Source organism: Dictyostelium purpureum (assembly GCF_000190715.1).
Source record: "Dictyostelium purpureum unplaced genomic scaffold DICPUscaffold_23, whole genome shotgun sequence".
In the NCBI taxonomy this organism is placed as follows: domain Eukaryota; phylum Evosea; class Eumycetozoa; order Dictyosteliales; family Dictyosteliaceae; genus Dictyostelium; species Dictyostelium purpureum.
The window spans coordinates 65,477-90,457 of record NW_003519360.1 but is presented as its reverse complement, the minus strand read 5'-3'; the positions used below and the strand labels follow the sequence as shown (position 1 = coordinate 90,457).

Below are 24,981 nucleotides of genomic sequence, written 5' to 3'. Positions count from 1 at the left end.
ACGAAAATAAAATTAAATGTTATGTTTTTGTAAAAAAAAATTCATAAATATATTTTATTTTATTTTTGCATTGTTCAATCTTTTTATATTTTTTTTTTTTTTTATAATAAATTTAATAAATTAAAAACAAGATATAAGCAATCCTTTTTTGGGCTGTAAATTCTTGTAAAAAAAAAAAAATTATCGAAATTTTTTTTTTTTTTTTCCCACACAATAATATAAAACCAATACAAACCATTATAACTCTATTATTATGAAGAAACTATAGTTTAATAAATTTTATAAATATTCACAATAATGTCGCAAAGAGGTAGGCTTAAAAGATCCTCACCTCCACCAGTTAATGTAAATAAAAAGTTTCCATCGTTTGAAGGAAGACAAACCTCCATCAAAGATTTCTTTTCATCTTCACCAGATGATTTAAATAATAATAATAATAATAATAATAATAAAATAGCACTACTTGATAATACTAACAATAATAATAATAGTAATAACAATGCAGTAACACCATTAAAAAAAACAACCACCACTGTAACAACAACTGAAATATTTGAAACCATTGATAATAATATTAATAATAGTAGTATTAGTAGTAGTATTAATAATAATAATAATAATAATTTAATGAGTCAATTTCAACAAACACAAACACCAAGTAAAAAAACTATTAAAAAAGTAACAACAACAACAGAAACATTTGAAGAATTTGTGTCTACTCCTATTTCACCCGCAGCATCATCCATTTCGCAAATAAATATAAATTCTCCGCCACAAACAACCCCTTTAATAAATGCAGATAAATCACCAAACTCATTAAAAAATTCATCTCCATTAACACAGCTACCTCAACCAATATCACAACCTGTACCACCTTCACAAAGCCAAACCAATACTCAATTGAATAAAAACAATGGTCAACTTATAATAAATAATAATTCAGTTAGATATTACTTAAAGGATTTTTTAGTTGTAACAGAAACAGTTTATAATAGAGACAACCATTTATTTATAGATGATGAAAAATTTTATATAGAATCAATGATTCAATCCATTGATAGAGAAGCACAGCATTTATTTGTTAGAATTTATAATCGTAAAGGACCATGGTTTCAAACTAGTTTATTGGGTGAATCTTATAAAGATGAATTTATTGACATTAACAAACCAATCGGAACACTTGTAGAATATGGGTTTTTGGATGTATACCAGTCCAGTAAAAACGATTTTAAAGAAATTGCACAATTACTAAAGGTCGAACAACTTAAAAGCATTGTGGGTTCAATTGCATCACGTTCTCTTACTTCATCATCCTCTACTGCAAAGCAAACTTATTTGGAAATGATATCTGGCAAACCATTTAAAGGTCAAATGACATTAACACCATCGGAACCTATTTATAAAAAGTAAATGTTAAACTTTATTATAAAAAAATTTTACAACCACTAACTTTTTTTATTTTTTTTAACTTTATAGAAAAGTTGAAGACTTGGTTGGATATTGTGTAATGATTAGACCAGAGGTATTAGAGCTATGGAGAACCATTCACCATTTATATTTTTATTCATGGAGTGCACATGATTCAAAACAAATAATAATAAATAATATTATGGGTAAAGCCTATCCAAATTATTCAGTATGGAAGAGTAAATGTAAAAATAAAAAACCAACAAATGATGAAATTATAGTTAGTAGTCAAAATGATAATATTATAGATTTAACAATCAATCAATCATCTCAATCACAATCGCAATCACAATCACAATCTCAATCACAATCACAATCACAATCACAATCACAATCACAATCACAATCACAATCACAATCAAAATCAAAATCAAAATATGACATTGACTTAACAAACAACGAATCCATTTTTGTAACAAGACAATCATTATTAGATTACGAAAAAGCAAAAAAACTTGAAGAAAAGGTTATAGCTACAAATGAAATTGGTGACTGGGATTCAATGCAAAAAATATTACAAATCTGTTTAGAGGAATTGAGTAGAACTGTTAGTAAATCTGTAAACTATAGCTTTGCTTTAAAATTTACACCGGGCTGGGTCTATACCAAAATCCTATCATGGTCAATAACAGTATTGGAGAAATCACGTAAATATCAAGAATGCTTAGACTATTTAATGCTTTTAATAGACTCACCTTTTTGCAGAGGTAAAAGAGGTCAATGGTGGCAAAGAATGATTATAAACTATAAACATTTAAACAGAGCTCAAGATGCCTTGGTTATCGCAGAGCGTTCACTATCTGACCCATATTTAAGAAGTGGTGATAGATTAGCAATCGAAAAACAACTTGTATTTTTATCTGTTCCTCCTCGACGTTGGAAAATTCCCAAAAACTTATTACAATTTCAAAATAAATTAAGAGAACCAAACTCAATTACATTAGTTAGAGAAAAAGTTTCAAATAACCAACCTGGTCATAAATCAAAATATTTATTTTTAACTCCTAAAATTAATAAAACAATAATAAAAAATAACAATATCAATAATAATATTACTAATCATAATAATAACAATACTAATAATAATAATAATAATAATAATAATAATAATAATAATAATAATAATAATACGAATAATAATAACGAAAATAACGAAAAAGATAAACAAATAGATAGTGATGAAGAAATTATACCAAGTACCCAAGAGCAAAAAGAAGAAGATGACAATAAAGAGAAAAAAAAAAAAAGAAGTAGTAGATTTTTTGGTAGTAGTCAAAGCATTATTATTGATGCTGAAACAACACTCGAAATTAATAGTGATGATGAAATATTTCCTGAATCATATCAGAGTAGTGATGAAAAAGTTGACAAGGATTTAGAAAAAGAAAAAGAAAAAGAAAAAGAAAAAGAAAAAGAAAAAGAAAAAGAAAAAGAAAAAGAAAAAGAAAAAGAAAAAGAAAAAGAAAAAGAAAAAGAAAAAGAAAAAGAAAAAGAAAAAGAAAATAAGAATAATTCAAATACAGATAAAAGTAATGAAGAACTTGATCAAGTTTTAATTGAAAAAGTTTTATGTGGTTCAGTTGAAGAAATATCATTGGAGCACTATGCATTAGAGGAATGGCAAGGTATTCATTGTGAAACATCATTATTTTTATCATTATTTGTGCTATTGTTTTGGGATATTATATTTGACTCAAATATTCCCCATGTTTTTCAATCACCTTTTCAAGATGCACCACTCGATTATGGAACCGATGAATTTTATTATCAAAGAAAAGAATCAATCGATAAACGTATTGAATTATTAAAGAACTCTGAACTAAACTATTTATACTCATTACTTGACGATGCTTGGCTTCATAATGGATGTGAAGCGAGAGGAGTTAATTGGAAACAGCATACAATTGATCAATTAAAAACAATTACAAAATGCCTAGGTGGTCCTTTATTAGCATTCGTTTGTAAATTACTTACCGAAGACTATAAAAACTTTTCTCATGGTATGCCAGATTTACTATTATATAAGACAACAACAAATAATAATAATAATAGTAATAATAATAATAATAATAATAATAATAATAATAATAATAACCCTATTGATCTAGATAAAGATGAACAAAGCCAAGAAGAAAAAGAAAAAGAAGAAATTATAGACTTTATCAAATTTGTTGAAGTAAAAGGGCCTGGTGATAGATTAAGAGATCAACAAAGAGTTTGGATCGATTTATTAATATCTTTTGGATGCGATGTCGAATTGTGTTATATCAAAAATAAATAGTTATTTAAATATGTAAATAAATAAATAAAACAAATAATACTATTTGTGTTTCAAAACAATACAATTTTTGGTAATTTTTTAATTATGATTTAATCACAATTAAAAAAGTTGTAAATTGCACAAAAAAATAATTAATTAAATATTTTTTTTTTTTTTTTTAAATTTATTTTTTTTTTTTTAAATTTTTTTTTTTCATTTTCAATTTCATTATTTTTATTTTTTTATTTTTTTTTTGATGAGTTTATTTAGAAGTTTCACAACAAAGCAAGTATTCCACTTAACTTTCAACAAGAATATAAATAGGTTTCATCTTACCAAAAACATAACTAACCTTTTAAAATTTATTGTTTAAATTAAAATAGTATTAATAAAATGTCAAAAGTCGTCGTCAGCACTAAAAATGCACCAGGTGCCATCGGTCCATACAGCCAAGCCATTATCGCTAACAACCAAGTTTTTGTTTCAGGTTGTCTCGGTTTAGATAAAGATGTATGTATATTTAATTATAAAACAATAAAATAAAACAATACAAAGTTATTTTTGATGATAAATATTAATATGGATATTAATTTATTTTTTAGACTATGGCTTTTGTTCATGAAACTGATGTTTCAGCTCAAACCAAAAGAGCTTTAGAAAATATGAAAAATATTTTAGAAGCTGCTGGTTCATCAATGGAAAAAGTTGTTAAAACCACTATTTTATTAAAATCAATGGATGACTTTGGTGCTGTTAACACTGTCTATGCCACTTGTATGTATTTCATTTAACGACACTTTTGATGTTAAGATAGAATGTTCATTTTTACTAACTCTATTTAATTCTAGTCTTCCCAGTTGACCCACCAGCCAGATCAACTTTTGCTGTTGCCTGTTTACCAAAAAATGCTTTAGTTGAAATTGAATGTATCGCCATTCACCAATGAATCTCTAAAGCAAAATTATAAATAACACTATAGTTTTGCAAACCTTTCCCCTATATATATTAATAAAGAAATAATTTTTTAAAAAAAAAAAATACACACACATTAAAGCGCTATTATTTTTTTAAGATCTATAAAATAATTAACTATTTTTTTTTATGGAAACTCTTTCCCAATTTATATTTTTTTTAATAAATAATATATAAATATAATTTTTATTTTTCTATGTTTATATTCTATTTTTAATCATTTTTTATTAATTTGGGATGTAGCCCAACAAGGTAATTGCTAAGCTGGATTTACTTATTTTTTTATTTATTTTTTTTCACACAATTTATTTATTTTAAAATTTTATTTTTTTTTTAATTTTTTTTTTTTTTTAAATTTTTAATTTTTTTTTTAATTTTTTTATTACATTATTATTTTTTATTTTTTATTAATTTAATAATTTAAATTTAAATAAAACTAGAGAAATAAAAGTTTTCAATATATTAATCATCGTTCATAAATAAATTATAAAAATATATTATTTATAAATAAAAACAAATAAAATAAAAAACTCAATATAAATACATAATAAATAGTAAAGATTATACATATATATATAAATAAAATAAATGGAATCATTATCAAAATATAAATTAGTTTTCCTTGGTGACCAATCCGTTGGTAAAACATCAATTATTACAAGATTTATGTATGATACATTTGATATTACATACCAAGCAACTATTGGTATTGATTTTTTGTCAAAAACAATGTATTTGGAAGACAGAACTGTTAGATTACAACTTTGGGATACCGCAGGCCAAGAAAGATTCAGATCATTAATTCCTTCATATATTAGAGATTCATCAGTTGCCATAGTAGTTTATGACATTACAAGTAATTATTATTTTTTTTTTTTTTTTTTTTTTTTTTTATTTTAAATTATTAATAATATTTCACCAATACTAATACTATTAAATTAAATTATAATATAGATAAAAACTCGTTTTTAAATACAATTAAATGGATTGAAGATGTCAGAAATGAAAGAGGAAATAATGTAGTTATTATGTTAGTAGGTAACAAAACTGATTTAGCTGATAAAAGACAGGTTTCAATCGAAGAAGGCGAAGCTAAAGCTCAAGAATATGATATTATGTTTACAGAAACTTCAGCAAAAGCAGGATTCAATATCAAGGCATTATTTAGAAAAGTAGCATCTGCTTTACCAGGTATTGATTCAAATTCAATGACCAAAGGTCAACATGAAATCATTTCTGAAGTCGACATTTCAGATACTTCAAAACAATCAGCTGCTGCAAACAATGGTTACTGTGAACGTTGTTAAAATAATAATAAATAATACCCAAATCAAACTCCCCCAACATATAATAAAAACAATAATTACAATAATATTTAAATACATATTAAATGTTCTTTATATAGCATACAAAATATGACATAAAAAAAAAACTATAAAAAAACTATAAAAAAAAAAAAACAAAAAAAACAATTAAAAATTTTCTCTAAAATAAAATAATAAGTATAATAATATTTATTTAACAAAAAAAAAAACAAACTATGTTTATTTATTTATTGGTGTAATAGTTTTTTAATAATTAGATCTTTTACATCTTGTTTATAAACTTTTCTTGTGAAATAGGTGACATATGGAAAACCCTTTTCGATGTGTTCTTTGGTGACGGCAAGCTTGGAAGAGTCCCATGGAATAAATCTGTAGTTGTATGTATCCCAAATTGCTTCGTTTGGATAAAATGGAGATTCATTTCTTACTTGCTGATAGAAAAATTCGTCGGGAATCATAGCAAACTTCAACGATAATAAACGTCTGATTGAATTAAAATCAGAAATGATGTAATGTGCAAATTTGTAGGTTAAAAAATGCCACTGTGAACCCTCGTTTGATTTCCCTTTGTAAAATGTATTTGTGATCATTGGATTGTTATTATTTGGACTACCACATACATTTGAATCTTTATATTTGACTGCTATTGTATTACCAAGCTTTGTTCTTAAAAAGGTTTCTGTATAACGTTCACTTTCTTTATTGGGACCAGTCTCTAAAAAATTTCTATTTATATTTGTGGGTAGTCTTAAAAAGAACTCTAGCTCGGATACTGTCTTGACTGGGAAATCATTGGCACTAAGGTTTATTACATGAGTCCATGTTTCATTTTTACGTGAAATTGCACTTCTTTCTTCTACCATATCAAATAAAATTGAATATGCGGCAATTTCTGGATAAACCAATGAGATGGAACCCCATGAACCACTGAATCTATCCTTCATAACTCTATAATTCTTTGGGTAATTATCTGTTAAATAATGGTCTATTTCATATGACTTTTTGAATAAATTGTCTAAATATAACTCCAACTCTTCTATCTTTTTGGTATCATTGAAATTATTATCAACTAAAAAAAAAGTGTAAATAATTTATTTAATAAATAATTAAATAATGAATAAAATATATTTACCGTGAATTACGTAATAGTGCTTAGGTCTGTATAAATATGTAAATAGTGTTTTTATTTCTTCCATTTTGATATCTGATACTAGTAAAAAGAATGCAAGATTTGATGAAGTAATTTTAAAAGGTTCTAATACCGGAGGTGAATATTTTGGATCTGCATACTTTAAGTAGTAATCTTCTTTTCCTTTTTTATTAGCAGATGTTAATAAATAGTTGAATAATAATTTATCATTTCTATCCCATGGACCATATGTTTCAAGTAATTTTTTAATATATTTGCTTTGCTCTTTAATATTGTCAACAGTTGGTTCTACTAATACTTCATTAATATACTTTTCGGTATAGTTTTGATTGACCCTATACTTGTGCCAGCAACAAACTGATGATGAGTACTGTTTATCTATTTCATCATTGTCCCCAAATATAAACTCTGGATAGAGATTGAACATACTTGTTTCTAGGTTTAGACTATTACATTGTTCTTTTTCGTCTCTATTTTCACACATACTACCACTAAAACTATATGGACATATGCATTCATTCTGAAAACCAATGCCTCCATTTGAACACTCTTTTCCCATCATTGTAATATAAGATTGTACAATTTGATTATTTGTACTATTTTGACTTCCACTACTTGAAATATCATCACTTTCTGATTCATCTTGATTTGATTTGATTTTTTTTTTTTTATTTAATTTTAATGGTGGAGGTCTTGGTTTTCTATCTTTTTTTGTAAGATAGTTTTCATGTTCTAATTTCTTTCCCTTGATGTTTTCATCTCTTTGATGAGTATTTATTAATCTCTCTTCGTTATAATATATAAATTTTTTTTTATGTTCTATTTGGATTTTATTATTATTATTTCTATTTATAAAAGGTGTAATAAATAATATAGCCAATAATATAAATATAGTGATTAAAGATATTAAAAAAACTTTTCTTCTATTGCCCCTATTATTACTGTACTTAAATCTATTATTTAATTTCATTATTAATTTATTGTATATAAGTTGTAATAATTATGAAAAAACTATTGTATATATTCAATAAATTTATACATATATTTTATAAAAAAAATAAAAAATAATATAAAAAAAAATAAAAACAAATTATTCATACACCCCTCCCAAAAATTATTTTTTATTTTTTAAAAAATATTCCATTTTTGTAGTTTGATTCTAGTGGGGTTTAAAAATGAGTGTGTGAATATGAAAAAAATAAAAGATAAAAACAACCCAAAATCTATTTATATGAAAAAAATTATTACCATTTAAAATTTTTAATACTATTATTATAAAGAATATAATAATTTAAACCACTTTTATTTCTATTTTTAAATTATTTATTATTTTATTCGCACTTTCTTTGAGAATACAAAGGTTTATCTGAAATGACTGATAATTGTCTAAATTTTAATGGACAATAGTATCCCTTATTCTCTATTGATGATAAGCAATCGACAAGGGTGTATCTTAGGTCATAGTTTTTTAAACAGAGTAATGGGAATAAAAATGATTCGGAATTGTGCTTTCTTTTTTCGTATTGCCACTTGTTCATTGAGGTTTCCAAATGTACTAGTTTTGATTGTCTGTGTTTTTCAAAATTTTCTTCAAAGAGTCTAACCTCATCGGTATAATTAATTTGATTATTTGAAAGATCGAGGAATTCTAAAGAAATATTTTGAAGGAGCGCTTTAGAGAGCATTAAAAAGCCGTCAGTTGAAAGTGAACAATACTCCATATCTAAATATCCCAATGAATCGTTCTTTAAAAGTAACTTTTCAAGTGTAGCAGCGCCACTTACACCAAGAGGATTATGACCTACTAATAAACTGTGTATTTTGTGTACCTTTGGATATAAACTACTGGTAGAGTCGTCAAAGAACAATGACTCTAAAGCATTAAAGTTGTTGTGGTTTTGTTCGATACTAACGCCATTGATACCGCATGCTCTGACGTTGAGGAATCTAATTGAATTTCTTGACTCTTTAAAGATTTTACTACCCAATAGTTTGCAACCCTCTTCGTCACCAATTGGGTTTATAGAGATATTTAAACATTGTAAAGAGGAGTTATTTGATAAAGAATCGGCAAACAATCTAAGAGAGGCTGTATTAATTTCATTTTCAGAGATATCGAGGACTGCAAGATTTGGGAAGTTCTTTAAAACGGTATTGATGAGTTGCATTTTAGGGTCACGGGTTTGTAATTCCATTTTGCCAATATCCAAATGGACCAATGATTCACAAAATCTTTTTTGTGAACCATTAAATAAATCTAAAAGTAAATCTACATCCAATGATTTGTTGGCTCTAAAAGAAAGATATGAAATTTTTGAAAACTTTACAATGGTTCTATGTACATGGTAGAATCCCAACAATTGTTTGCTATCGCTGGTCTTCTTATTGAAATTTATACGAACTGGTACCTGCTTGACAATGACATCGCTCCATAATTTACAAACTAATCTGTATGCACTAACATTGTCGTGGTGCTCGTCGCTAACAATTGTCAATATATTGGCTAATAAAAGATTTGGTAATGAGTCAATTGATAGTTTGCTCATTGATTTCTTGTCTTTTTTCTTGCTGTCTTTTTTCTTTGTATCTTTTTTTTTATCTTTAGAATCTGTGCTGCTTTTATCTTTTTTTTTTTTAAATAAAAATGACATTTTTTTTTTTTTTCTTTTAAAAAAAGTTTTATTTTCTTTTTTTTTTAATAATTAAAAATTTAATTTAAATTATTTTTTATTTTAAATATTTTTTTTTTTTTATTATTTATTTATATAAATTTAGTATTGTTGAAAAATATAGCTCTTTTACAAATAAATTTATATGTATTCGGTTTATATAAAATACAAGGTATGAAATTTTAAAGTTTTTGGAAAAGAAAAAAAAATAAAAAAAAGTATGGTTTTCAAAAAAAAAAATAATAAAAATAATAAAAAAAAAAATAATTATTGATTATATCTTAATCAATAAAATATCTTTTCCACCAAAATTTATCCAATCATTAAATCATTGAAAAATTTTTTTATTTTTTTTTTTTTTTTTCGAAATTTTTTTTTTTTAGATATTATTATTATAATAGTTTTTACATGAGTATTCACTTTTAAATAAACAAAAAGATTATTTTATTATTTATTATTTTACTTTTTTATTTTACTTTTTTATTTTATTTTTATTTTACTTTTTTTTTTTTATTCTTTATTTTATAATAAATGATTTATAAATTTCCAAAATAAAAAAAAAATGTTGAACAAATAATTTTTTCGAAAAAATTATATAACATAAATTTTTTTTTTTTTTTTTTTTATTTTATTTCCAAATATTTTTAAAATTGAATATATTTAATGTTATAAATATAATCAAAAAGGGATTGTATTTAATGTTAAATATTATAAATAATAGTAAATACAATCCCTTTTTTTTTTTTTTTTTTTTTTTTTTTTTTTTTTGTAAATTTGAAGATATTAAAATTTATTTAAAAATAAATAAAAAAAAAAAAAAATTAAAATTTATTTTTTTTTTTTAATTTTTTTATTAAAAATAATTTTTTTATTTTGTGAAGCTCTGCATCCCAAATTTTTTTTTTTTTTTTTTTCATTTTCATATCTTATACAATTAATATTAATATATAATTATATATATAATATATTTTCAAAAATGTTATCAAATCACATCAGAAACTCAGTCTTGAGTGCAAGACTTTTAACCAGAAATTGTAATATCTAATTTTTTAAATAAAATCAAAAAATTTTTTTAAAAAAAATATACAGATTTATTAATTAATTAATTAATTTTTTTTAAAATTTTATAGATTCAAAAAAAATTGTTGTTAATGGACCAGTTGTTGAAATGGATGGTGATGAAATGACTAGAGTAATTTGGGAATCAATTAAAAAGAAATTAGTTTTCCCATTTGTAGATTTTAAAGATATCCAATATTTTGATTTAGGTTTACCAAATCGTGATGCCACCAACGATAAGGTTACAATCGATTCAGCAAATGCTACCAAATTAGCTAAAGTTGCAATTAAATGTGCTACCATCACACCAGATGAAGCACGTGTTAAAGAATTCCAATTAAAGGAAATGTGGAAATCACCAAATGGTACCATTAGAAATATTATTGGTGGTACTGTTTTCAGAGAGCCAATCATCTGTAAAAATATTCCACTTTTAGTCCCAGGCTGGAAAAAACCAATTGTTATTGGTCGTCATGCCCATGCTGATCAATACAAAGCCACCGATTTTGTTGTTTCATCACCAGGTAAATTAGAGATGGTATTCACACCAGAAAATGGCGAACCAATCAAGAGAGAAGTCTATCAATACAAAGGTAAGGGTGTTGCAATGGGTATGTACAATACCGACGAATCCATTATTGAATTTGCTCACAGCTGTTTCAAATATGCACTCAACAGAGACTATCCACTTTATTTATCAACCAAAAACACCATCCTCAAGAAATACGATGGTCGTTTCAAAGACATCTTCCAAGAAATCTATGAAAAGAATTACAAACAACAATTTGCCGATAAAAATATTTGGTACGAACATAGACTCATCGATGATATGGTTGCCTACGCTCTCAAATCACAAGGTGGTTATGTTTGGGCTTGTAAAAACTATGATGGTGATGTTCAATCCGATATTGTAGCTCAAGGTTTTGGTTCACTCGGTCTTATGACTTCAGTTTTATTAGGTCCAAACAATGTTTTAGAAGCTGAAGCTGCCCACGGTACCGTCACCCGTCATTTCCGTGAATATCAAAAAGGTAATGAAACCAGTACCAACCCAGTTGCATCCATTTTTGCATGGACTCGTGGTCTTTCTCATCGTGCTAAATTAGATAACAACACAAAATTAGCTGAATTCTGTAAAGGTTTAGAAGATGCTTGCATTAAAACTATTGAAGATGGTCATATGACTAAAGATTTAGCAATTTGTATCAAGGGTGAAAAAGTTTCAAGATCCGATTATTTAAATACCCAAGACTTTATTGATAAAATCTCTGAAACCTATTTAGCCTCATCAAAATAAAATATTTTACTATAAATAAATAAACTATAAATAGTTTTTAAAAATATCTTTTGATTTTTATGGTATTTAAAATTACCATAAAAGATTATTTTTTCTTTTATTTTTATCAATAAATTCCTTATTAAATTTTTTAAATTTTTTTTTTAAATTTTTTTTTTTTTAATTTTTTTTAAATTTTTTTAAAAATTATTTCATTTTTTAAATTTTATTTATTTCATTTCATTTTTTTTTTTTTTGAAAAGGGCAAATTTAAATTCATATGATATAAATGTATGAACAAAAACTAGCTATAGGAATTGTTAATGAAGCTTTTGGTGATGATGTTTCAGTATGTATTTTTAATAAAGAAAGAAACAAAACACATTTTATTAATATTATAATATTTTTAAATTATATAGAAAGTTTTTGAATTTTTAGTACATAGAGGAAAATCATCATTTAAAATTATAAACCAAGCATTACAGGGTACAGTTGGATTAAAAAGAATCAAGCAATGTCTATTGGTATTGATTCAACATAATTTAGCAACCTTTGAAGAGTTTTTAATACCTTTGGGTAAAGATGAACAAGAATCATTAACACCTGGTGATCCATTCCCATCAGATTCAGTATATGAAGCAATTATAGTTAATGCAATTCATCGTTTAAGATTCCCAAAGTTTATAAATTTTATTAAAGTTTCAAAAGGTGATGAAGCAGCATTCATATTGGAAGAGTTAATAGATCATGGTAGATTACCTATGGATATGATATTAAAGCAAGCCTCTGCATACAGTCGTGCAGCAGATTCTTTTGAAGATACCGAAGAGATTACTAAAAGATTTGAAGATATATTTACAAAATTAATTATGGATCAATTTATAATGAGAGCACCCCGTCCACGTCCAATAAACGATCAAGATCAATCCAATGCAATTAATAAAGAGGCAAAGAAAACTAAAGATTCACAATCATCATCAAATAAAAAAGAAGCAGATCCATTTGCATTACCAGCTGGTTTTTCATCGAATGGTCCCCTATCTAACGATAATTTACCAAATTTACCATTAGATATCTTAACTGGTGGGGGTGCAACCAACAATGGTAGTTCTGCACCATTACACCCAAATGGTAATAAAACAGCAAAAAAAAATGGTCCAAAAGTTCAACTATCTACCACCACTACCACAACAACATCAAGTAAATCAACATCAAAAACAACAGGTAAAAAAAGAAAGAATATAGTCGAAGAGGATGATGAGGCTAATGAAAGTCCAGATGTTTTAATGATTTCAGAATCAGCTCAATTAAATGTACATGATATAGGCGATAGTAATATTCAACCAAATAAAAAGAGTAAATTAGATGTATATACAGTAGTATCGCCACAAGAACAACAGCAAAGAATTATAAATGATGAAACTCGTGTACTTTGGACTATAAATTATGAACAGTTTGTCACAGAATTCAAATTAAAAGCATGTTATGATTTTGTTGTCGAAAAGAATAATCAGCAATCAGGTTTACTCTTTAATGCAATGGTCAAGCTTTGCAAGAGATCTATTCGTTCAAATTCAGATACCCTCACAAGTTGTGTATATGGTGAAAATGCATTAGAAGAATACAATCGTGATTTGGATCCATCCAAGAGAATGGACAAGCTCCAATTTGAAAAATATTTATCAGTCATGCAAGCATCACGTCCAAGTATGGTAACTAAAATGCAAACTAAATCTAAACAATCATCATCCTCAGAGTTGGGAGCCTATCAAGTAAATGTTGGCAATATTATAGCGGTCATTAAACAGAAAATGGTAGAGTCTATCATTAAACAAAAGTTTGGTGATAACGGTTTACGTGTTTTCAAATTACTTTTAATTAAAAACCTTTTAGAACCAAAGCAAATAGCCGATCTTGCAATGATCCCCATCAAAGAATGCAAAGCACTTTTATTCAATATGATGCAAAAGAATATTATCCGTCTTCAAGAGGTACCACGTTCTTCAGACCATTTTGCAAATCGTACTTTTTATTTATTCTTCGTAGATCTTCCAAGTATAATCAGAGATTTCACCGAAGACATTTTCAAAGCAATCTATAATACTCGTGAACGTCTCAACAGCGAATTAGCCCCCCACAAAGATATGTTGGATAAAATGAGTGAATTAGATGAAGAATCACCAGTTACAGAAGATCAAACTAAAATATTTAAAAAAACAGATAGAATAACACAAACTTTATTAACAGTAATTTTAAATTTAGATAATGATTTATTACATTTATATAGTTTTTAAATAAATAAAAAAAAAAATACTTCAAAATTTATTATTTACCCAATTTAGTATTATTAGTTTTAAATTAACCAATCAATTTTAAATAAAAGATCAACCACAATCCACTTATATAAACAGAAAAAATAATAAAATTTATTTCCTTTTTTCAATATTTCCAATAAATATTTAAAAATTAAAAAAAATAAAAAAAAATAAAAAAAAAAAAAAATTTATTTTTATTTTTTAATTCTTTTTTTTTTTTATTTTCTTTTAATAAATAATAATTTATAATTATAAACCATAAATTATAACAATATTATTAAACAAATAATGTCTACATTTAATTTTTATAATAGACAACCTAAGCCTAAAGTATTTGCAAATAATAAAAATTATAAAAACACAACTATTACAGATTTTTTTAAAGCTAACAATGAAGAAATAAATGACAACGAAACAAATAAACAAACTATAAACAATAACAGTAATGATAAAAATATAAATAGTGTCAATATAAATAATAATGTTATAAATAATAATATAAATAATAATAAAAGCCCACACAAAAAAGAAATCGAAACAGCTTCAAAAAGAGAAGAGGCAGATACAATTATAACAGCGGACCACTATTTTAAAAAAGAAAACCAACATGATGATAGAAATATAGAATATAAAAAAACAAATATTAAAGTGTCACCATTAGGGAAAAAATTAAAAAGACTTAACTATCAATATTCAAATGGTGAGGATATAATCAATGGCAGTAGTGAAGCCTTTGCCAGCAAAGAAGTTAATATAAATTTAGAAACAAACAATAGAGATAATATTAATAATAGTGACAATGATAATACTTCTAATAATACTGCTATTAATAATACCAATAATAACAATAACAATAATAATAATACTAATACTAATAATAATAATAATAATAATAATAGCAACAAAAATAATAACACTACTATTAATAATAATGAAAGTAAACCAACTAAACCTCTTCTTAAAATAGCCAACCCTTCATTACCAATAAGGAAATCCTTACCAAATAGTTTTGTTCCCCCGTATAGTAACATTAATACAAATACCAATTCAAATATAAACAATAACAATATCAGGCCCAGTGGATTTACATCCTCACTTTCACTTCTTCAACCAAAAAAAGAACAAAATACACCCAATATCAATAACAATCAAAATATAAACGGTGAAAACTCAACAACAAAACCCAATGTAAATAATAGCACAGATAACATTTCAATTGATAATTCGAATAATAATAACAATATGAATAATAAACCAATACAAAACAATTTTAATAAAAATTTAGCTTTTTCACAATCAAATGTTTCAATTTCTACACCAAATCTAGCATTGTCATTAAATAAATTTTCAGCATCAACAACGTCGACAACTAATAGTGTTAATAATACATTTCTAAAGCCATCAATTTTAAATAGCAAGCCAAGCACAAACAACATTAGTAACAACAATAATAGTAATTTAAATTTAAGTCAAAAAATATTTTATTCATTAAACAAAGTTTCATCAAATATGTTAAACAATACATCTAGTGATAATAATAGTAAAGTTATAACCACAACATCAACAACATCCACAACAAAAAAAACAATATCAACTAATCTTTTTAGTTCATTTAATCCATCATCATTTAGTTTAATGAATAAAAATAATAGTAGTAAATCAATAGCATCAATGGAGATGTTTAATAAGGTTGGTGCGACATCATCTAAAGGTATTCCGTATTCAGAAGTTCAAGTTAGTGAGTCATTATCTGATGAACAAAAGAGTGTATTGGAAATGGTAGTTAGAGGAGAATCAATATTTTTTACAGGTAGCGCAGGAACAGGTAAATCGTACCTTTTAAAAGAAATGGTTAGGGTTCTAAGATTATTGTATCCAAATACAATTTATTTAACAGCAAGTACTGGTATAGCAGCATGTAATATAGGTGGAACAACAGTTCATTCATTTGCGGGTATAGGTTTGGGCGATAAAACGGTTCGTGAACATGTTAGAGCAATTGCAAACAATAAACAAACATCAACTCGTTGGAGAGAGGTAAAAGTGTTGGTTATTGACGAAGTTTCAATGATCAGTTCAATGTTTTTAGATAAATTAGAAGAAATAGCGAGGGAGGTGCGTAAAAGTAAAGAGCCATTTGGTGGTATTCAATTAATTCTCTGTGGTGATTTCTGCCAATTGCCTCCGGTTGTAAAAGGTGTAAATAATACAAACCCAGGGTCAAGATTTTGTTTCCGTGCAAATTGTTGGGACTTTGTCATTAATCGCTCCATCGAATTAAAAAAAGTATTTAGACAAAAGGACCAAACATTTATTGACATACTTAACCAAATTAGAATGGGTTTGGTCGAAGAAGACTCACTTGCTTTCATTAATAGTCAATGTTTTAATAAACAGTTATCTTCAGACGATGGTATTATTCCAACTGTACTATACCCTCACCGTAGCAATGTAGATCAAGAGAATCAATTAAAACTCAACCAATTAACAACAGAGGCCAGAGTATATACAGCATTCGATACAAATCAACCAGGTTATGGCGATTCATTAAAAAATAGTCCAGCTGTAGAAACTTTAACTCTAAAAATTGGCGCTCAAGTAATTTTAATTAAAAATTTAGATATGGAAAATGAATTAGTAAATGGTTCTCGTGGTGTGGTAGTCGATTGGACCGATTACCCAGAGCAAGAAGAATCCTTACCTATTGTACGTTTCTCAAATGGTTTAACTCGTGTTATTGGTAGAGAGGTTTGGAGACAAGAGTTTGGAGAGGTAGTTATAGCTTCTCGTCGCCAAATTCCTCTTAATTTAGCGTGGGCACTTTCAATTCATAAGGGTCAAGGTATGACTATAGATAAATTGGTTATAGATTTAAAAGATACCTTTGAAAGTGGTCAAGCTTATGTCGCTTTATCAAGAAGTACCGGTCTAAATGGTTTACAATTAAAATCAAAAATCAAAAAAGAAAATATTATTATTGACAAAGATGTTATTACTTTTTATAAAAATTTATCTTAAAATAAAAAAATTCAATAATACTAATAATAACAACTCAATTATAAAATTAACAAAAAAAAGTTTTGCATATAATCGATTATAAAAACTATGTATATATACCCAAATTAAATAAAAACTAGATCATTTTTTTTTTTAAATATTTTCATAATTTTGTTTATTTTAAAATTAAAATAATAAAACATAAACTCTTTTTACTTTATAAGAAATAATTTAATGGATAAAAAATATAAATGTTATTTACTTTTTTTATAAAGGGGAAATAAAAGATAATTAAAATATTTTTAATCTTTATTTAATAAATATAATATTTATGTGTATTTTGGTGTGTGTTGGGTTATACTGCTATATTATTACTTTGAACGCGATTGTGTGATGGTTGTAAAAGGTGTTTATACTGCTGGAATATGATTTTGGGTGTGATTGTTGATGGTTGTAAAGGGTGTTTATACTGCTGGAATATGATTTTGGGTGTGATTGTTGATGGTTGTAGAGGGTGATTATACTGCTGGAATACGGTTTTGATTGAATTGTGATTAGCATTAAAGGGAAAAGTGACTCTGGTTTTTGGTTCTGATTGAGTTGAAGATTGTCGTGAACTTTGTTTTCGAATATTTGATCTTAACTTTAGATTAGAAACTTTCAACGTATTGATATTGAGGAATAAAGAATTGGAATTAGGCTAAATAAGAATTAAAGTTAAATATTAGTTTCTTTTTTTTTAAATATATGAATTATTTAAATGTTATTATTATAGTTACCTTTTTAATTTCTATATAATTATTTGGAACTGGAACTTTAATATTATTATAAATTTACTTTGCTTCTTTTTGTAGAGCTGAACAATATGATGATATATTTGTTATTAAAATATTGATAATGATTTGGCTATTTAGAACAACTTGGACAAATTTTCAGATGATGTATATAAATGTAATTGTAATCAATAAATGAAACTATGAATGAAACGAGTTAATTAATAATAAGGACTTCATCAAATTCGTTTAATGAAACTACGAATAAAGTACTTAAATTATTAATTTAATCGCCACCAATTTCACTATTAATTCATATTTATATAATCATCAAATATTGGTTCATAAATATTGTGAACAAAACGACGACGCAATAAACGGTGATAAACTTGGTCCATGTCACCACTGAATTCATCATCGGAATCATTATCATTATCATTTACATTTTCTAAATTATCGGAATCATTAAGGAAATTGTAATCTAATTCTTGTTCATGGGCTCTATTCTCAACATCGCCTACTATGATTGGATCATGACCGTCTCTCTACAGTTATAAAATGAAAAAAAATTAATATATATTTTTTTATTTATTAAGTATAAATATAAATGTATGAATTTACTTACTTTAATGGTATAGAATCTTGCTCTACATAATGGGCAAGTATTTTTAATTTTATGCCATGTATCCATGCAATCAAAACAGAATTTGTGATTGCAGTCAATGGTGGCGATGCTATCGGTCTCCATATCTTCCATGCAAATGTAGCATTTATTATCTTCTTGTTGTTTTTCTTCCTGTTCCTTTTGTTCCTTTTCCATTCTTTCCTTTTCTAATTGTTCATTTTTTATACGTTCCTCTTCGATTTTTTCTATTCTTTCTTTTTCTTCACGTTCTTTTTCTAATCTTTCCATCTCTTCCTTTTCCCTTTCCAATCTTTCCAACTCTAAACGTTCCTTTTCTTTTTGAACCCTTTTTAATTCTTCTTCATCTTCGTATCTATGTCTTTTATTGGTTCCCATGTTAATTCCTAAATCTTCTTCATCATCAGACTCTAATGATCTTTTCTTCATTGGAGTGTTACTGGATGATGTTGGGACACCTGTTGAATTGGAAGCTGGTGATGTGTTTGGTGGATTTGTATCAACAGCGTTACGAGAATGTGCTCTATTAAATGATGGATAGTTCTGAGCACTTGAAGATGAATCGGTTGGTTGTGGGTTTTGTTGTGGTTGGGTGGTTGGTGGAACATTAGCAGCAGTACGAGAATGTGCTCTATTAAATGTTGGGTAGTTCTGAGCACTTGATGATGAATGAGTTGGTTGTGGACTTTGTTGTGGTTGGGTAGTTGGTGGAACATTAGCAGCAGTACGAGAATGTGCTCTATTGAATGTTGGATAGCTCTGAGCACTTGATGATGAGTGAGTTGGCTGTGGATGTTGTTGTGGCTGGGCGGTTGGTGGAACATCAACGTCGGTACGAGAATGTGCTCTATTAAATGTTGGGTAGTTCTGAGCACTTGATGATGAATCGGTTGGCTGTGGACGTTGTTGTGGTTGAGTGGTTGGTGGAACATTGGCAGCAGCAGTATAACGAGAATGTGCTCTATTTATTGTTGGGTAGTTCTGAGCACTAGAGGATGAATGATTTGGTTGTGGACGTTGTTGTGGTTGAGTAGTTGGTGGAGCATCAACAGTGGTACGAGAATGTGCTCTATTTAATGTTGGGTAGTTCTGAGCACTTGAAGATGAGTGTGATGGTTGTGGACTTTGTGGTTGATTGGTTGGTTGAGCATTAGCACTGGCAGTATAACGCGATTGATTTCTATTAAAAGATGGGTAGTGGCTGGTTTGTCCCCTTGAATATGGAAATTGTTGTTGGTTTTGAGAGCTTTGTTGAGATTGTTGTGATTGTTGTTCTTGTTCTGGCTCTTCTTGTTCTTGTTGTTGTCTTTCATATTCATCAAGGTCTTGAAATAGTTTTCTAATACCAGGGGTTGAAGCAGTGCTTTTTGGTTGTGATAGTGGCTGTGATGGTGGTTGTTGTTGTTGTTGACTTTGTTGTCCATCTATTGGAGCAGTATTGTGGATTGGTGAATTTTGATGTTGGTGGTTGTTGTTATTGTTATTGCTATTGTTGCTGGAGAAACCATCGTAGTTGTTGTTATTGTTATTGGTGTTGAATAAAAATTTATTTACATAAAAGCTGAGTAATAAACCGATGATTGCAACAATAAATAAATATAAAATTGTTAAATAATCCATTTTATATTAAACTATTTTTATGAAATAATAGTGATGTGAAAGGTGATTTGCGAACTATTATTTATTGATAGTTGTAATTATTTAATTTATATAAAATGATATTGATATTATTAAATTTTATTATTGTATTTTTTATTATATAAAAAGTTAAATGTAAAAAAAATTTTGTATGTAAATAAAATATTAAAGAAAAAAATAAAAAATTTTCATTCCAAAAGAAATTTAAAAAAAACATTAAATTAAATTTAAAACTTTAAATTTCATAAAAAAAAAATAAAAAAAATTTTGAAATTTTTATAAAAAAATGTAGTTCCCACACACAAGGTTTTTTATTAGTGGTATGAATTAAACAGTGTGTCCGCAAAAGGAAAAAGTAAATGCACAATTTACGAACATCATGATTATTAAAAAAAAATTATTATTATTTACAAATTTTAAAAATGGATTTTAATTTGATAGGGGACAACTATTATTAACATAGTTATTACAATTACAAATCAAATAATATACTGAATTATAGTTGATTTCTAAAAAAGTTGTTGGGTATAATTAAAAAAAATTAAAAAAAAAAGAAATGAATTATTTTTAATTATTTTGAAAAAAAAAAAAAAAAAAAAAATAAACTGCCACTTCTCTGATATATGTTTTTTTAAACACATTTATCTTTATAATATTTTAATAAATATTTTTTAATTTTTTACATTATCATCTTTTTATTTTTTAAAAAACATTGTATTTAAATATTTTAAAAAAAAAAAAAAAAAAAAAAAAAAAAAATTAATTTTCTTTGTTTACTAATTAAAAAAGCAATAACAAATATATATATATATTAATGTATACACAATGTAAATTAATCAATGAAACTTTAATAGTTGTATATCATACAGTGCCCGGATTATATATGTAAACCCCTCCAACTTTTATTAAATCATTTATAAAATAAGATTTACCAATAATAATTTTTATATGAACAACTAGTATACAGAGGTCACAAGTCGAACTCAAAAATTGCAAAAAAATTGGAGTACATAAATCAACAGTAGCAAAAACATTAGTAAAGGTATAAAAAACAGGCAAAATTAATGACCGTAAACGTCATGGGAGAAGAGAAAGTTTGACGAACGTGATGAACATGATTTATGTTTCAATTTTTAAAATAGTAATTTTAACAATATGATTATAACATAATATATAGTAAGAAAGGGTGGGGTTAATGAAATATTTTTGGGAAATTTTCTTTATAATGGTCCAATTTATTTATTCATTTATCAAATAAATTTTGAACTAATCTATATCTTGAAATTATAAAAAACGATACACAACTAAATTTAAAATAATATACAGATACAAATAAAGTGCCAATCATTTGTATTGACAACTGTAGTTCGCATACAGCAAAGATAATGAAACAATATACAGGTTGATCCATTACCACCCTGCAGTCCTGATATTAATATTATTGAAAATCTTTGATCAATTGTTAAAGAAAGGGTATCAAAAAAGATGTTGCGTAACCCATCACAAGACCAAGTTCAGGTATGTCAAGATGCATTTCATTCAAAAGAAAAATCAATAATAAAATCATAATATGAATCACTTGCTGACTGAATGGATGCCATATTAAAAGCACATGGAGGACATACTAAATATTAAATAATAATAATCTTTATATATTTGTAAAAAAAAACAAATAAAATACAAATAAAATTTTTGAAATTTAAAAAACGGCAAATTTGAACCTCTTTAACAATAAAATTTTTTTTTTTTTTAATTTTGGTGTTTTTTTTAAAAACTATGTATATATACCCAAATTAAATAAAAACTAGATCATTTTTTTTAAATATTTTCATAATTTTGTTTATTTTAAAATTAAAATAATACTTTATAGAAATAATGTAATAGATAAAAAATATAAATATTATTTACTTTTTTTATAAAGGGGAAATGTTAAAATAAAGGTTAAAATGGATTCTATTGTGTAAAATAGTATTTTGGATAACAATGTTAAAAATAGATAGGCTAAATATAAAAAATAATTATAAACAATAAAAAAAACAAATAAAAGATAATTAAAATATTTTTAATCTTTTTTTAATAAATATATTTTATTTCTAAATGGAGAATAATATTTATGTGTATTTTGGTGTGTGTTGGGTTATACTGCTAGATTATTACTTTGAGCGCGATTGAGTAATGGTTGTAAAGGGTGATTATACTGCTGGAATATGATTTTGAGTGTGATTGTTGATGGTTGTAATGGGTGACTATACTGCTGGAATAATGTTCTGAGCGGATTGTGATTAGCGTTATATGGAAGCTTGACTGTGGTTTTTGGTTCTGATTAAGTTGAAGATTGTCGTGAACTTTGTTTTCGAATATTTGATCGTAGCGTTAGATTAGAAACTTTGAACGTATTGATATTGAGGAATAAAGAATTGGAATTAGGCTAAATAAGAATTAAAGTTAAATATTAGTTTCTTTTATTTTTAAATATATGAATTATTTAAATGTTATTTTTATAGTTACCTTTTTTGATTTCTATATAATTATTTGGAACTGGAACATTTAATATTATTATAAATTTGCTTTTCTTCTTTTGTAGAGCTGAACAATATGATGATATATTTATTATTAAAATATTGATAATGATTTGACAGTTTTGAACTTATTTGAAAATTTTCGGATGATATATATAAATGGAATTGGAATCTATCAATGAAACTATGAATGAAACGAGTTAATTAATAATAAAGACTTCATCAAATTCGTTTAATGAAACTACGAATAAAGTACGTAAATTATTAATTTAATCGCCACCAATTTCATGATTAATTCATATTTATATAATCATCAAATATTGGTTCGTAAATGTTATGAACAAAACGACGACGCAATAAATGGTGATAAACTTGGTCCATGTCACCACTGAATTCATCATCGGAACCATTATCATTATCATTTTCATTTTCTAAATTATCGGGATCATCAAGGAAATTGTAATCTAATTCTTGTTCATGGGCTCTATTCTCAACATCGCCTACTATGATTGGATCATGACCGTCTCTCTACAGTTATAAAATGAAAAAAAATTAATATATATTTTTTTATTTATTAAGTATAAATATAAATATATGAATTTACTTACTTTAATAGTATAGAATCTTGCTCTACATAATGGGCAAGTATTTTTAATTTTATGCCATGTATCCATGCAATCAAAACAGAATTTGTGATTGCAGTCAATGGTGGCGATGCTATCTGTCTCCATATCTTCCATGCAAATGTAGCATTTATTGTCTTCTTCTTTTTGTTCTTCCTGTTCCTCTTGTTCTTGTTCTTGTTCCTTTTCCATTCTTTCCTTTTCTAATTGTTCTTTTTTTATACGTTCCTCCTCTTCTATTTTTTCTAATCTTTCTTTTTCTTCACGTTCTTTTTCTTCACGCTCTTTTTCTATTCTTTCCATCTCTTCCTTTTCCCTTTCCAATCTTTCCAACTCTAAACGTTCATTTTCTTTTTGAACCCTTTTTAATTCTTCTTCATCTTCGTATCTATGTCTTTTATTGGTTCCCATGTTATTTCTTAAATCTTCTTCATCATCAGACTCTAATGATCTCTTCTTCATTGGAGTGTTTCTTGCTGATGTTGGGACACCTGTTGAATTAAAAGCTGATGGATTTGGTGTATTTGTATCAACAGCGTTACGAGAATGTGCTCTATTAAATGATGGATAGTTCTGAGCACTTGAAGATGAATCGGTTGGTTGTGGGTTTTGTTGTGGTTGAGTGGTTGTTGGAACATTAGCAGCAGTACGAGAATGTGCTCTATTAAATGTTGGGTAGTTCTGAGCACTTGGGGATGAATGAGTTGGTTGTGGATGTTGTTGTGGTTGAGTGGTTGGTGGAGTAGTAGTTGCGGCAGTATAAAGAGAATGTGCTCTATTTATTGTTGGGTAGCTTTGAGCACTTGATGATGAGTGAGTTGGTTGTTGATGTTGTTGTGGTTGGGTAGTTGGTGGAACATTGGCACCGGCAGTATAACGAGAATGTGCTCTATTTAATGTTGGGTAGTTCTGAGCACTTGGGGATGAATGATTTGGTTGTGGGTGTTGTTGTGGTTCAGTGGTAGGTGGAGCATCTACAGCGGTACGAGAATGTGCTCTATTTAATGTTGGGTAGTTCTGAGCACTTGAAGATGAGTGTGATGGTTGTGGGCGTTGTGGTTGATTGGTTGGTTGAGCATTAGCACTGGCAGTATAGCGTGATTGATTTCTATCAAAAGATGGGTAGTGGCTGGCTTGTTCCCTTGAATATGGAAATTGTTGTTGGTTTTGAGAGCTTTGTTGAGATTGTTGTGATTGTTGTTTTTGTTCTGGCTCTTCTTGTTCTTGTTGTTGTCTTTCATATTCATCAAGATCTTTAAATAGTTTTCTAATACCAGGGGTTGATACAGTGCTTT

At 26.6% G+C, this 24,981-nt stretch overlaps 10 protein-coding genes across 10 annotated transcripts in view; 6 read left to right on the top strand and 4 right to left on the bottom strand.

Moving 5' to 3' along the window:
• Window positions 1-297: 297 nt before the first annotated feature.
• On the top strand, window positions 298-3,748 carry DICPUDRAFT_148139 (uncharacterized protein; the record flags this gene model as incomplete). The annotated part of the gene is made up of 2 exons (XM_003284334.1): window positions 298-1,406; window positions 1,477-3,748. 2 exons carry the CDS (start codon window positions 298-300, stop codon window positions 3,746-3,748), a joined length of 3,381 nt encoding a protein of 1,126 aa, XP_003284382.1.
• A 241-nt stretch (window positions 3,749-3,989) lies between these two features.
• On the top strand, window positions 3,990-4,759 carry DICPUDRAFT_45411 (uncharacterized protein). Its single transcript, XM_003284333.1, has 4 exons — window positions 3,990-4,012; window positions 4,111-4,237; window positions 4,330-4,501; window positions 4,576-4,759. Exons 2-4 carry the CDS (start codon window positions 4,121-4,123, stop codon window positions 4,671-4,673), a joined length of 387 nt encoding a protein of 128 aa, XP_003284381.1. The 5' UTR covers window positions 3,990-4,012; window positions 4,111-4,120; the 3' UTR covers window positions 4,674-4,759.
• Window positions 4,760-5,105: 346 nt separating this feature from the next.
• On the top strand, window positions 5,106-6,222 carry DICPUDRAFT_52877 (Rab GTPase). The gene is made up of 2 exons (XM_003284332.1): window positions 5,106-5,555; window positions 5,654-6,222. The coding sequence occupies exons 1-2, from the start codon at window positions 5,288-5,290 to the stop codon at window positions 6,004-6,006; spliced, it is 621 nt and encodes a 206-aa protein (XP_003284380.1). The 5' UTR covers window positions 5,106-5,287; the 3' UTR covers window positions 6,007-6,222.
• Window positions 6,216-7,778, bottom strand: DICPUDRAFT_93669 (uncharacterized protein). Its single transcript, XM_003284304.1, has 2 exons — window positions 7,157-7,778; window positions 6,216-7,093 (listed from the first exon to the last, which is right to left on the bottom strand). The coding sequence occupies exons 1-2, from the start codon at window positions 7,734-7,736 to the stop codon at window positions 6,252-6,254; spliced, it is 1,422 nt and encodes a 473-aa protein (XP_003284352.1). The 5' UTR covers window positions 7,737-7,778; the 3' UTR covers window positions 6,216-6,251.
• A 727-nt stretch (window positions 7,779-8,505) lies between these two features.
• On the bottom strand, window positions 8,506-9,825 carry DICPUDRAFT_86229 (uncharacterized protein; the record flags this gene model as incomplete). Its single annotated transcript, XM_003284303.1, has 1 exon — window positions 8,506-9,825. One exon carries the CDS (start codon window positions 9,823-9,825, stop codon window positions 8,506-8,508), a length of 1,320 nt encoding a protein of 439 aa, XP_003284351.1.
• A 1,006-nt stretch (window positions 9,826-10,831) lies between these two features.
• On the top strand, window positions 10,832-12,238 carry DICPUDRAFT_52874 (uncharacterized protein). Its single transcript, XM_003284331.1, has 2 exons — window positions 10,832-10,877; window positions 10,974-12,238. The coding sequence occupies exon 2, from the start codon at window positions 11,012-11,014 to the stop codon at window positions 12,197-12,199; it is 1,188 nt and encodes a 395-aa protein (XP_003284379.1). The 5' UTR covers window positions 10,832-10,877; window positions 10,974-11,011; the 3' UTR covers window positions 12,200-12,238.
• A 229-nt stretch (window positions 12,239-12,467) lies between these two features.
• Window positions 12,468-14,513, top strand: DICPUDRAFT_45403 (uncharacterized protein; the record flags this gene model as incomplete). The annotated part of the gene is made up of 2 exons (XM_003284330.1): window positions 12,468-12,527; window positions 12,598-14,513. 2 exons carry the CDS (start codon window positions 12,468-12,470, stop codon window positions 14,470-14,472), a joined length of 1,935 nt encoding a protein of 644 aa, XP_003284378.1. The 3' UTR covers window positions 14,473-14,513.
• Window positions 14,514-14,781: 268 nt separating this feature from the next.
• DICPUDRAFT_75325 (uncharacterized protein) lies at window positions 14,782-17,774 on the top strand (the record flags this gene model as incomplete). The annotated part of the gene is made up of 2 exons (XM_003284329.1): window positions 14,782-16,272; window positions 17,766-17,774. The coding sequence occupies 2 exons, from the start codon at window positions 14,782-14,784 to the stop codon at window positions 17,772-17,774; spliced, it is 1,500 nt and encodes a 499-aa protein (XP_003284377.1).
• Window positions 17,775-18,571: 797 nt separating this feature from the next.
• DICPUDRAFT_75324 (uncharacterized protein) lies at window positions 18,572-20,526 on the bottom strand (the record flags this gene model as incomplete). Its single annotated transcript, XM_003284302.1, has 2 exons — window positions 18,572-18,808; window positions 18,889-20,526. The coding sequence occupies 2 exons, from the start codon at window positions 20,524-20,526 to the stop codon at window positions 18,572-18,574; spliced, it is 1,875 nt and encodes a 624-aa protein (XP_003284350.1).
• Window positions 20,527-23,354: 2,828 nt separating this feature from the next.
• DICPUDRAFT_148130 (uncharacterized protein) overlaps window positions 23,355-24,981 on the bottom strand; it is a gene marked incomplete at both ends in the record, with an annotated part of 2,031 nt that continues 404 nt past the window's right edge. Inside the window, 2 exons of the mRNA XM_003284301.1 lie at window positions 23,355-23,591; window positions 23,672-24,939. Coding sequence (XP_003284349.1) covers window positions 23,355-23,591; window positions 23,672-24,939 — 1,505 coding nt within the window. The remainder of the gene's footprint in view (window positions 23,592-23,671; window positions 24,940-24,981) is intronic.

What these genes read in the sequence shown, in the direction of transcription:
- DICPUDRAFT_45411 (XM_003284333.1), top strand. Translation starts at nt 4,121, where the DNA reads ATGTCAAAAGTCGTCGTCAGCACTAAAAATGCACCAGGTGCCATCGGT. An exon ending in GTCTCGGTTTAGATAAAGAT is followed by an intron (nt 4,238 to 4,329) that starts GTATGTATATTT and finishes TTTATTTTTTAG; the next exon opens with ACTATGGCTTTTGTTCATGA. An exon ending in TAACACTGTCTATGCCACTT is followed by an intron (nt 4,502 to 4,575) that starts GTATGTATTTCA and finishes ATTTAATTCTAG; the next exon opens with TCTTCCCAGTTGACCCACCA.
- DICPUDRAFT_52877 (XM_003284332.1), top strand. Translation starts at nt 5,288, where the DNA reads ATGGAATCATTATCAAAATATAAATTAGTTTTCCTTGGTGACCAATCC. An exon ending in AGTAGTTTATGACATTACAA is followed by an intron (nt 5,556 to 5,653) that starts GTAATTATTATT and finishes ATTATAATATAG; the next exon opens with ATAAAAACTCGTTTTTAAAT.
- DICPUDRAFT_93669 (XM_003284304.1), bottom strand. Translation starts at nt 7,736, where the DNA reads ATGATGGGAAAAGAGTGTTCAAATGGAGGCATTGGTTTTCAGAATGAA. An exon ending in GCACTATTACGTAATTCACG is followed by an intron (nt 7,094 to 7,156) that starts GTAAATATATTT and finishes CTTTTTTTTTAG; the next exon opens with TTGATAATAATTTCAATGAT.
- DICPUDRAFT_52874 (XM_003284331.1), top strand. Translation starts at nt 11,012, where the DNA reads ATGGATGGTGATGAAATGACTAGAGTAATTTGGGAATCAATTAAAAAG.